This window comes from Xiphophorus hellerii, chromosome 13 (genome assembly GCF_003331165.1).
Source record: "Xiphophorus hellerii strain 12219 chromosome 13, Xiphophorus_hellerii-4.1, whole genome shotgun sequence".
Taxonomy (NCBI): domain Eukaryota; kingdom Metazoa; phylum Chordata; class Actinopteri; order Cyprinodontiformes; family Poeciliidae; genus Xiphophorus; species Xiphophorus hellerii.
The window spans coordinates 11,696,909-11,709,960 of NC_045684.1; the positions used below are offsets into that span (position 1 = coordinate 11,696,909).

The 13,052-nt window shown below is 37.5% G+C and overlaps 1 protein-coding gene across 4 annotated transcripts in view; it reads right to left on the reverse strand.

Annotated features, from left to right (window-relative positions):
* celf3a (cugbp, Elav-like family member 3a) overlaps positions 1-13,052 on the reverse strand; it is a 69,812-nt gene that overhangs the window by 16,887 nt on the left and 39,873 nt on the right. For all 4 annotated transcript variants that reach the window (XR_004341547.1, XM_032580764.1, XM_032580765.1 and 1 more), the window contains one exon: positions 2,874-2,922. Coding sequence is in view for 3 of the 4 variants with exons in the window: in XM_032580764.1 (XP_032436655.1) it covers positions 2,874-2,922 (49 nt within the window). In the remaining variant the exon portion in view is untranslated. The remainder of the gene's footprint in view (positions 1-2,873; positions 2,923-13,052) is intronic.

The window sequence follows — 13,052 nt, forward strand, 5'->3', positions numbered from 1 at the left end:
CTGTCGCACAAAAATAATCTAACCTTTGAAATCATGAATGCTTTTCTTTAGATTCAAAAAAGGAAGGGTCTCTGAGATAACGTTGCAATATTTTACAGCATACATTGCTATGGATTTTAGAATTAAAGAATTGAGTCAAAGATGCATTGAAACAGGCAGAACCATATTATTTCTTAAAAAGTGAAGAAGGTTTAAGTTAAAAAAAAAGATACAAGTTTAGAAAAGCTGCTGTGCCGTGACTTCTGCTGACCACTGAGGAGAACGAGCGTCTCGCATGTTTTCAGCAAAGAGGTCAAAAGCCAGCATCTGTGATGTTATGGGCTGCTTTACAAAACTTGGCACATTCAACTTGCACATCTGTGAAGGCCTCATTAACCCGCTGAGATCAGAGGGAACATGTGTGTGTATATATCACTCTGAGATCTGGAGCGACTGCTGCACGCCTTTCTGAGGAGCAACCATCACAACACGACCATTTTGCTCCTTCACTGAACAATATCGACGAAAAGACTTTTTAAAAAATGTTTAAGATGTTAAGTAGATGGCTACATTTAGCCAAGATTAGCAGGAATTAATTAGCATTGCTCACATTGGGAATGAAATTCAACATCTCTGCATTTAAAGCATATCGAAGTCATCTCCAACAAAACAAACCTAATGTACAAACGTAGCGACACTTTCAGGATATAAGACCTGCAACTCAAACTGTGAGCTGACATTCATGCTAAATTATTGCCACTTCTTGATACTAAAATGTGGTGATTGTACAAACTTCCAGAAAATTGCAAATCTTAAATCTAGACTAGCAACTGTTTTGAGTTGCTTTTAAACTGTAACAAAAACGAAACACTAACCAACATTTTGACGTGTAACGACAGCATTTAGCAAAGTGTAATGTTTCAATTGTCAATTTTCATGTTTTTATGATGTAAAGCACTTTGAACTGCCTTGTTGCTGACACACATTATACAAATGACTGAGTTGATTGATTGACATAAATACATGTATTTCTTACACATTTTCCTGGAATTATCTTCTTCAGTGAAAGGCTGAGGCTTGATATTTTTATAACATACAGTACAGACCAAAGGTTTGGACACAACTGTGTGTCCAAACTTTTGGTCTGTACTCAGTTCAGACCAAAAGTTTGGACACACTTTCTCATTGAATTCAATGAGAAAGTGTGTCCAAACTTTTGGTCTGTACTGTATGTATTGAAGCAACACATTACAAATGCACTGAAAACTATTTCAGCTAAACAAAGTTAAGTTTTATTTGACATGCTAACATTACAAATAATTTCATTGGCATTTGATGCAGTTTTCTTAGATTGGCAACTTTTTACTAACTGGTCTATACATTAGGTTTAATTTGATGCTCCATAACAGAATTTGATTAAACTTTGTTTGCTGTGACTGAAATTAACTGAACTGGTTTGATAATTATTATGTAAGGAACTTAATGATGTCTTTTGATTTGATCAGATATGTTACCTTTGTTCAAATGATTTTTGTAAAGTTAAAAATGAGATCCAGATAAATAAGAATAGTGCAGTGAAACCTGGTTTAAAACAAAACAAAACAATTTATTTAGGTGTAAAGCAAAAATAAAAAATAATGTGGCTGCATTATTTCTTCTAACTGGGGATGCAGAGTTAAGAGTTAACCACAATTTTATAACTCAAGAATCTTATATTTCAAGAGGCTTACAGTAAATTAAAGGAGCTGCAGGAATTTCACAACATGAACTGTATGTGACAACAATAAAAACGACATTCTAAGGAACAAACCTGGCTAAATATCAAACATTCATTGCCTCGTTAAAGCATGTACAAAGGTGAACTTTTTGGCCTTAATTCTAAAAGGTTTTGGAATAAAAACACCACTGTTCATCCGCCCAAAAAAACTCAAAAACCAAAATCTACAGACGAGCATAGTGGTGGCAGCGTCATGCTTTGAAATTGTTTTCCTTCAGATGGAAATGAGACCTTAGTGAAGGTGAAAGAAATAATTAAAAATTGCTTTATCTTTGAGCTAAGATGCAACCCAAAGCACACATCAAATTTAACTCAATCTGATACCAATAAAGACTGGAGAAAAAGTGTAGTAGCCTCTTTCAGCCAGCTGACTGGCAGTGCATAACATCATGTGAGAGAGGTGCAGCACCGTGGTGCTCATTAAAATGAAACCGAAAGACTGAAATTACTAGACTTAACAGACTTGTCCTATGTTGCTTCTTAATTCAGTTTTTTTTTTTAAATCTAATTTGTAAATAAATGTAATCCTATTTAAAGAGTAGTAGCAACAATTGTTGTTTTGTTGTTTTAAATCAAAGCAGTGAGATCAGATTTTTCTGTTTAAAATGTTTGCATAAATACCACAACACCATGATATTTTAACAGAAAGTCAACAAAATATGAACATTTTACATAAAGAGCTCTGGAAAAAATAAAGAGTCCACTGCAGTGAACCAAATTGAAAACCTTCTGATTATTCCATCAAATATTGATTTCTGAACTCTTCCTGAGTAAAAATGTTAGTATTGTTGCTTCTAAATGAATATGAGCTTGTTTTCTTTGAAATATCATTTTACATTTTCTGCTAATAAATACTACATTTTTGCTTGGAATTTCAGAGACATGTCAGTAGTTCATGGAATAAAAGAACAATGTTCATTTTACTCAAACATAAACCTATAAAAAGTAAAATCAGAGAACTGATCATTTTGGACTGGTCTTTTAATTTGAATATGTGATTTTTGCTGTGCAATAATATATTTTTTCAACATTTAACCTGCTTACTGACTTGCTAGTGTTTGTATTTTTAGTGTCTGACAAGGCGATGGGTTTCTGAGTAGGGACAGGTAACCCTTACCCCCTCTGCTCTCACTGTCCGCCGGCTTCACCTGGATCGGGCGATTCATCTACAAAGAGAAGCAGAACAGAAACAGGTCAGCATGTAAACAGTTAAATGGAGAAAAACATTTGGAAATAAATCCCAGTAACTGTTTGCAGCATTACATTTACTTAAAATATAAATGACTTTTCTGTGATTTTCACAAAATACAATTCTTAAGTTATTCGTCATGCAAAATAATTACTATTGACGTATATAAAGATGCATGTTTTGTACACTTCTCCTGTATATTTTCTCTTCCCACTTCCCCTTGCAGACCACAGCTGACACAGATATGTGTCATATTACATTTGCAGTGTCATACAGCTCCCTCTTCCTCTCCCCGCCCCCCCCTCTCTCTCTCAGAATCTGCTCTAATCCTGCCGTGCACCCCACACAAAAAGAAAAAAAAAAACACAGGAAAAGCACACACCCACGCGGGATTGGGGAAGTGATAAGATTAAGAACACTCGTCAGCTAATCTGGATTAAAGGAGCACACAGCAGCAGAACACAGAGAGTTTCTGAGCCTGACGGAGAGGCAGAGATGGATGGAAAGATAGCCGTAAAAACAAATAAGAGGAAACGAGGAGACCACCCAACACTGACATGAATTAGCTAACCTTTTCATAATTCATTAAGAGCCAAGCTGCTGAAATGCCATTTCTCCTTCACCTCTCTATTGTCCTATTTAACTAAAGCTCTGTGTGAAATTGTGCACACGTCAGTCCCTTTACAATCTTGCCCTTCAAATGTATGGAGCATGAAAACGGTGAAAAGAGGTACTGAATGAAATTAAGACAAAGAATGAACAAGAAAGGGCAGAAAGGGGAGAAGGGCGGGATTGGGAGGGATTGAAGGGAATAGAAAGGAGCATATGGAGCAAAGGAAGGAGGTGGGGGAGGTGCAAGCAAAGAAGTAGGGAGGGTTGGCTGACAAGTCGAGGTGAGAGCAACAGAGTGACACTCTGTTAACTGTGGCTTAATGAAGGTCTTAATTATGGGGCTGGTGACATTTCAGCCAGTCACTGATCCCATGCCACCGATTGATCTGCTGTGATCGGTCACCGGGAGATGATATCGATCTGTTCAGCGGTCGCGATCCTGCCGGCAGGTCCTGCATGAACAAACATCTCTGAGCTCCTGCTCAGCTGACCCCAGCCGACTGAAACACCAGCAGAGGCCTCCTGCGTCTCCATCATCAAGAACGTCAAATTGATTACACCAATTAATGGGATGATGGAGGGGGTGAGAGGCATCCTCAAATCAGTCAGACGAATGGAGGTTCGCTCCTGTACTCACTGACTTCTAGTTAAAATTATTTGTAAATGCTGTTTGGTGTATCACTTGGTAGTATGAGAGGGTTCTCCACTGTTTACCACTGGAAAAAAGTCACTTATTATTCAGCCTGCACACCTACAACACACATTTACTGCATTTGCTTCTACATTTGTTCATTTAAAAATGGTATTTATTGTTTTAAACCTATTCTTTTGACTTAAGTAGTTTTAGAAGAAAATAGAAGCTTTAGAAAGGCAGTCAAATTTCTTTTTTTGTGTATTGACTATTGTTATTTATTTATTCATTTATATTCAGTCATATTGAATCACTTACGTCACACTTAGGTATATATATATGTAATTTTATGTCTTATGGTTATATTCATATGATTAAAATGTAACATCTTGGGGATCAATAAAACACATTCTTTTCTGTTAGCATTTCTTTTATAGTTTGTCAGAATAACAAGTGCAGATTCAGTCTAAGCTGTAAAATTTCTGCTCTTGTCCTAAAACGTAATTTTGTAATTTCCTGTTGATGCTAACACAGTGCTTTTGTTAGCTTGGACTAAACAGAATCTGTCAGACTATAAAAAATAGATTAGCTTTTTTTCCCATCTCTGTTAGATAAACAGATGTTGTTTTCTGTAGATTTAGGGTACAATAGAGAATCTGATTTTAGTTGTGTTATTTATATTTCCATCCCAAACAGCTACTTTTCATTTTAATAGAGCAGCTAGCTGTGCTGCAATGCTAACACACTAGCATGTTTGTAATCTATAATCACAGGCTGTAGAAAAAAAGTCCTCGTTTGCATTCATCTTTATTAAACACACAGTTTTCTATTTTTTATTATTTTTAGAAGCAACAAGTGGAGATTCTACTTCTGCTGTGTTATTCTCATTTTTATATAGCAGCTAGCTAACACGCTAGCATGTTTGTAAACTGGAATAATTAGATTGTGGGGAAAAACTAATCTTATTTTATCTATTTTATTAAACACATTTTTTAGATTTTTTAAAGCATCTTTGAAAACAACAAGTGGAGATTCTGTTACTGGTTGTGTTATTTTTAATCAATGTTCTATGCTAATGGCTAACACAAGATTGTAGGCTACATAAACTGTAACAACCACAGAATAAAAGAATAAAAGTATTGAAAATTTATATAAATATGTTTACTTTCGATCTGTATTCTTAGGAAACTATTTATAGAGAATCAGTCTTTGCTCTGTTTTTTTCCTTTGCTGTAAAGTGCTACTTTTTTGTCATCCTGTAGCAGCTAGCTATGCAGCAGTGCCAGCTTGTATATGACCTGAAACACTCAGATTGTTCATTTAAAAATATGTAAAGTTATTTTTAAACCCATCCAGTATTTATCTTTAACTATAATCCTTTTTTTAAGGATAACTGCGAATTCAGTTTCAATTTTGCTACCGTCAAAAACTGTGCACTGGTCACATACTGTATGTGTTTAATATATCTTTAATCTTTACCATGTATAATCTTTGAGACAATTACTTTCAACTGTGTTGTTTTCATTTCTGTATTGAAGTGCTATTTCTGTAGAAATTTGCCGTGCTCCAACACTGATGCTAATTCTGCTGTTGCTTGCTTTAGCATCGGTGTCTCTGTTTCTAATAATGTATTTACTGAATTCATTTGCTAAATCCTTCAGCCACCACAAAGGGGGACTGCACCCATGATTGCTCCCTAAATTTAATAATCTAATGTTTGAAAGAAACTGTGTTAATCTGGAACAAAGATTCTTCAAATTAAATCTAACAAACGCGACGTCACATTGAGGCAGATTTTCTAACCTTATGACTTTAGTTTATATGACAACTTTGATTGACGTAATGGAAAATAAAACATCCCTCATCCAATATTTTACCGCAGGCTGCCAAACAGCGAAGGCAGCGGTGGTGCTGATAAGGAGAGGAGCAGCAGATGGCTCAGGAGATTGGAATTAGAATATACAAGAGGGAAAACAGGGAGAAGTGGAGGCCATAAAGGCTGCACCACTTCAGATCAGCACAGCAAATAGGGTTACCCTGAGCAACATGGGGAAGAGATGCATGGGAAGGAGGAAAAAAAAATGAGAAGGACAAAAGGTGCCTCTAGGTCAAGAGATGGTGGGATTAGATGTTTGAGGGGGAAGAAGAGGGAGGGGAAAAATGAAAGACATACATTAAAAGAAAAATGAAGAGATGATGAAGGGAGCGCTGATGCCTGTTGAATGTTGGCGCTGCCTTGAGAGCAGATGCAGGAGCAGGAAGGAAAAAATATCTCTCTCTAAGCCTGAACCGCTAACACACACTTTACAGTAATTTGCTCTCTCCCTCCTCCTCCTGTTGCTCCCGTCCCCTCCCCTCGGCTTGTTTACAAAAACAGTCCCATACTGAGCACAGGCAACACAGAAGCAAAAATAAAAAAAAAACCTGATCAAAAACTCCATTATACAAGTGTGTTTTCGCTACTTGATTTTTTTTTTCCTTCACGCCGTCTCCAAACATTACATACAATCATCCTCCAACTGAACAAACAGTTTCTGCTCAAATATACGCAGTCCGCCTCCCATGATGTATCTGGGGATTTGACGTGGATTACGACATATTAAATTCACGGATTATCCAATCAAATCATAGCAATGATTGCCAGCATGACCACCACACCCATGCAATCCACACTGACAAACACAAAGGTGCGGCAATCTCTCTGTTTTCTCACATAAATAGGTTTTAGACAGAGGAGGAGTCAAGCAACAATGACATTTTTCTCACCCTGCTGATCATTACCTCTGTTTTCTCTCTTTCTGTTTTTTTTTTTTTGCTTCTACAACACATTTCTGACGTCTGTTTCCTCTCCTGCTCCAACCCATTTTGTTTGTCTACCCTGAAAAGCGGCTGCTCTGAATGGTAAATAAATCAGCAGAGCGCATCACCCCTGCTCTTTCAAGAACATTTCAGCGGGGAGGCTGAGCTGGGTGGGGCATGTAGAGAGAGAGAGAGAAAGAGAGAGAGCGGAGAGAAGGGAAGGGGGGTTTACAAAGACAATTTTTCTGTCTTCACCTCCCCTCCCCTCCCCTCTCCATCACACAGCGCTGGTCATTGCATCGTGCCGGTCGCATAGCAACCTGGCATCCCTCGTCCCAGCCGTCTCCAGGCAACGAGACCTGCGACCGTAATCAACCTGCCACCTCCCCTGCCTCTACACCCCCCTCCACTGCTGCTGCTGGTGCTTTGCTTTTGCTCCCTCGCTTCTTCTCCTCCATCCGCCTCCTCGTTGCGAATGTGCGTCTTAACGCTTAGATACACATGTGAATTCCCTCCATGCAGGTGGAAATTGGGTGTATATTCGCAAGCAAAAAAAAAAAAAGAAGAGTTAAAAACAAAGAGATATAAGCAGGAGAGAGCGGTGATAATGTATCCACACGTGGATGAACACACAGATGTACGCACACATGGACAGACGGAAAGAAAGCAGAGACAAACCCTCTCTGCTGCCAGACAGTTGCTAAATCAATCAAACGCAAAGAGATGGACAGCACAACGCTGCTACAGTTCGATGATATTTAATCAATGAGCGAGTATTCAGAGTAAAAGCTGCTTCCTCCGGTGTTGTCTCCAATCTTACAGGGTTCAATAGCTTGTCCAGCCTTACAAAGGAGCTAGCACGCGGCCGTTTCATCAGACAGCCAACAAGAAATCCCTCAAAGTGGACATCAAAGCGTAAATGTAAAACAATTGTTGAGTCGCTTCGGATTGTTAAATATTCATGTCAAGTGTTGTCTGACTCGACACGGTGGAGAAGACTCGGAGGGGAACTAATTTAAAGACATTTTTCTCTGTCTAGGGGTTTTTTTCTATTTAAATTTAATTTAAAAAATTTATTTGTATACATTTTCATCATCTATTAGAATTGAGAAAATGATAAATCCTGGAAGTATGAAGGAAATAAATCCCCCAAACCCTTTTTGTTAGTTTTCAGAGCAGATGAGAAAAAAACATTTTTGAAAGGCCAACTAAAACAGGAAGCCACAACCATATAGGAATAATAACAATCTTGGGACATATGGTTTTCTTAAAAAAAAAACAACCCAAAAAACAAACATTTTTGTTAATACATTGTAGCCACTTATTGGTCATATAGAAAAAGGGAAGTGACCACTTTTAATATGAAAATAAATTATGGGTTAGCTCATCACCTAACCCACAGTTAACTAAAACAGTTCATTTGTTGGCAAATATTTCCCCTGCAGAACGTGAAAAAATTGAAATACTAGATTCATAAGAAGGAACAACCTAAATTTAAGGTGCAGGAAGTAAACAGCCAGACCACTGAGGAAACTAACCTGAATTGTTCTTGAGCATAAAGTTTATTACGCAAGAGGTGTTTTCTTTTACCAACAGTATTTCAGCATCACATTTTTCTTTGTGTCTGAACCAAATGAAGGAGAGAACTGCAGATAATGTCTGAGTTTTCTTCCCTTCCCCCTACCCTTTGTGTAGCATTAGCTTGAACCTTTTAGGGCCAAACAGCATGTTGCGGGAAACTAACTGCAGATGGACTTATAGAGTGTTTAGAAAGTCGCAAGAGTAGCATTTTGACAGCTACATTACTTTGGTCTGCCGTAGCCTCGGAAGTAAAACATGGTTTGATTATGTGAAGAAAAGTGAGACTTGCTCAACCACTGCATGGCGCCCCAAAATAAAGTATTCTGGTGAACACAGGTGTTAAGAAGGGCATCAGAGTAACAACATTGAGCAAAAATTGCAACTGCTTTTTATCATAGGAAGTCATTATCTACTGGGAATTACAGATAGACTGACCTTACCATGAAGTGCTTTTGTATTCCCATGTAGGGTGCCAGTTTAATAAGTCTCCAAACAATTCTGCTGAATTCATTGGATAAACTACTTTAGAAATCTTCAATTTATGAACTCAGATTTGAGCTGGTTACTTTGCTGTCACTACTTTTGTCTTGATAGCCACTATGTTTTGAATTGATGCAAGTTCCATAGATTACATGTTTTACAGCTTTCAGCTCTTTGCTTTTTCTTTTATTCTTTAATGTTTTTTTTTACATATTTCTCAATTGCGGACATGAAATCAAATATGACAGTTTTGAGCTAGCTTGACCACGGCTGAAGAGGCTACAGCAAAATTGACAAAATCGATTTTATTGATTAATAAAAAATTTTTGTTTTCGAAGATTTAATTTTTGGAAAATCAGAATTTTTTTTCACCAATGGACTTCTCGGGTTTCTATAGTGTAGAGTGACGTTATCGCGCCCAGAGCCGCCATCTTGATTGACAAGCAATTTTTACAGCTTCTATTTATTTGGGCTTTAAATTCAGGTCAACTCTATGACAAAATATAACGGCCGGGCTAAGTTTGTTTTATGACAATAGAGTCAAAATAGTAGGAGAATACAGTCATAATATTACCAGAATAAAGTTGTAATATTTGGAGAATGAAGTAGTAATTTTGAGAGAACTCCAATACAAACACACACACAAAAAAATTCAAATTATTCAAGCATTTTCTTCATTAAAATAACAATTTTCTCATAATTTTAAGGTCTTTTGGAAAAATTGCATCTATATTATGCTAATATAATGACAACATTTTCATAATTAACAAAAATTATTGTAGCTTGACCCTAATACTTTGTCGTACAACTTACCGAAGGGATGGTCTATAAAAGTCGTTTTTTTGAATTTCTTTCTGTCGGTTGTATTTTTTTTTTTTTTAGAAAAACAGAAAGAAAATTGATTAAAATCACAAATCACTCTGATATGAAAAAAATCAGAGATTTTATTTTTAAGCCATATCTCCCAACCCTAATATCTTTCCATGTTTATAGCCTAATGAGACTTTTGAGACAACGGCTCGCACATCGAGACGCTCTCCAACCCCCTAAAAACACCACACATCTCTCAGTGACAGATGTCTGTATCTAAGCTGATAAACACACTGCCTCAGTGCACCTCCAGCAGCACCCCACCTCCACTTTCATTATTTCAAACTTTTCATTCATTTCTTCCTCTCCTCCCCTTTCAGCCTCATTATTGCACCCCCACACCCATTTTCTCCCTAATTCACACCCTTTATCACCTCCGTAAATCTAATCTGCATTCATCATTACAGTTGGCCCAGAGTGACGTACAAAGGACAATCCCCCCTCTCTTTTTTTGTCTTGCTGCTGTTGATGTCAGCCTGCACCGCCTGTCCAACGTCGTGCCCGTTTATACGCACGCATATGTAAATGAATCGATGCATGAATGCACATTTAACTTCGCGCAGATTCATCAAGTGAAGACACTCGCTCCAAGGCGCTCTAATTGCCATCATCATAATCATCCATATCTCACTGAGGTTAGGATATAAGCTACACATGAAGGCACTACTTTCTCCTATTATTGTCAGACAAGTGAAGTGACATATTGCAGGTCAAATAGTCACGTCATAAAAGCATGTTTTAGCACTCGGAGAAACATCAGTTTTCGCTTGTAGCACATAAAATGACCATTTTATCTCCTTGCATCATAAATGGCAGACTGAAATGGAGCAATGCTAACAGGTACATGGGGGAAGATAAGTTAGTGTCATCCTGCAACTGATGTTCATCTACAGTAGACTGTTTGCAGAGACATTAAGGGAACAAATTATGGTGCTCAGCATTACAACTTCCTATCTCATATGCTGCGTAAAAAGCTCGGGCTATATTTAGTTTATGCATTTTTTTTTTCTTCTTGTCTGACTATCGATAAAACCCCTCTGTCTGCACCGCCTGAGTCCCAATGTCTGAGTAAATGTCAGGATTAGTCAGATGTTCCACTCAGAGAGAGCTCTTTCCTCTCATATGGAACGCTTAAATGCAGAAGCACAGGCTTCATCTTCACACATGCTACAGACTGTGAATTAAGAAACCTAAGAGGACATAATAATAATAATAATAATGATAAATAATAATAATAATAATAATAATAATAATAATAATAATAAACTTTTGTTCATCCAGCCATCTTGTTGGGTGCTCTCCACGGAAACACTACTGCACGAAAGCAAACACACAGCTACACACAAAAGCACACACACCCTTCATTAAACTGTGTTAGCGTGAACACCTGCCCTCCCTTCCCCCGCTGAGCAAGCAAACACACAAAGACAGAGCTCATTTTTCCCCCCTATTTGTCACCATCAAATTCAGATGGCAGTTTGAAAACAAAGACTTAGGCATATATATATATATATATATACATATATATATATATTTTTTTTTTTTTTTACAAAGCTAACAACAAGAAACGTCTTTGCAGCCCAGTGAGACAAACAGTTTGCCTGACTGCTTTACGGTGCTGAATTCGGAAATTATAATCTTCTAGTCAACTTAACTGCTATTAGCAACAAACACTAATGGGCATGTAGCCGAGCATGTGTTTTTTATCTATTGGATTCATCCAAGTGTCCACCGTAGCTAAAGCTAATTGATAGCATTGGCACCTTGCCACTTTTATTCTCGATAAACACATCTTTTGTAGTAAGGCTAAATAAGTTTTAAACAGTCCATATATAATTTAGGCAATTAGCCAAGTGATATAAACTACAGAAGATTGGCATGAGAGACACTTTTCTCACAAGGCCCAGTGCTCTGCACTGCACTGCCTGTGATTGTGTCAGATTTAAAGGTGAGGTATTATGCTTCCTTGAACAGGTTAGGTTTACAGACTATACAAAACATGTTCGTTACATGTTTTGCAGAAAATCATTCCTAGATAGTGAGGTTTTAGTCTGCTCAGTTCTGCCTATTTCCATCTCCTTTCAGAATGAGCTGTTTAATATTTACACTCGCATCTGAAAATGGCTGTAAACAAATGTGCAATGATACGACGGTTCATCTTTGAAAAGCAGACATGGCGCCTCCTGCACAACCAACAAGAATGCAACTGGTAGTTGGATGGCAAGTCAACAACAAAACACTTGTCTTTTCCTGCAGCCGTTCAGCATACAGCGGTAAACCCAGCTGACCAGACGTGCTGGAGCGTAAATTTGGTTGCTAGGTAACAGGCTGGGCTTCGCTGTGGTTGCTGTGTGAGTTGTAGTGCCTCCTGATTTGTGACGTTTTTGAAACAACTCATCTTAACATTAATTTATTGCTAAAAACTGTCTGGTTGGAATTTTTTAAGCGCTTGGACTGTTTTTAGAAGAAGTAGTACAGACCCAAATGGAAGTACAAAAATGTGCAAATGTGAATTTGCATAATACATCCCCTTTAAGGAGTTCAGATGACGCATGACTCATGAGGTACAAGGATGGGTTAAAACTTCTGCTCCAGGAGTGAACTGGAGAAAAAGTAGAGCAGGTTTGGTTGTATGCCAGCAATTGTTCATCATATCAGTGGAGTCAAGAGGTTTTTACAGTAAGCCAGTACAGAAATATTTTAATTCCAGACAAAATTTCATACATGACACTATTTTTTTCAAGCAATTAAGTGGCACAATAACTCTTTTTAATAAAATATTTTTCCTTGACTTCACAGAATAAAGTAACTCACTATAAGAGAAGGTTGTACTGTTCACACAGCTTATTCAATGAAGTGCATGTAAAAGTTTCTTACTGCAGGTGTCACCACTTTTTAGGCCTTAGGAAGCCAAAATAAGCTGTAGTGTGGGTTCCATTCAAATTTGAAGCTATGATTTCTTCATGCTAATTTAACTCTGTTTGCAAAATGGGAACAAATACACACCTTTGCCACCACTGGCATAATCCTTTTTTATTTATGGACCCTAATTCTTATTCTTAACCCTGTGCTGATCAGTAATAAGCCATTCCAACCCTTTTGAGTTATAAACAAACAAACTGCTTTTGCAGGAA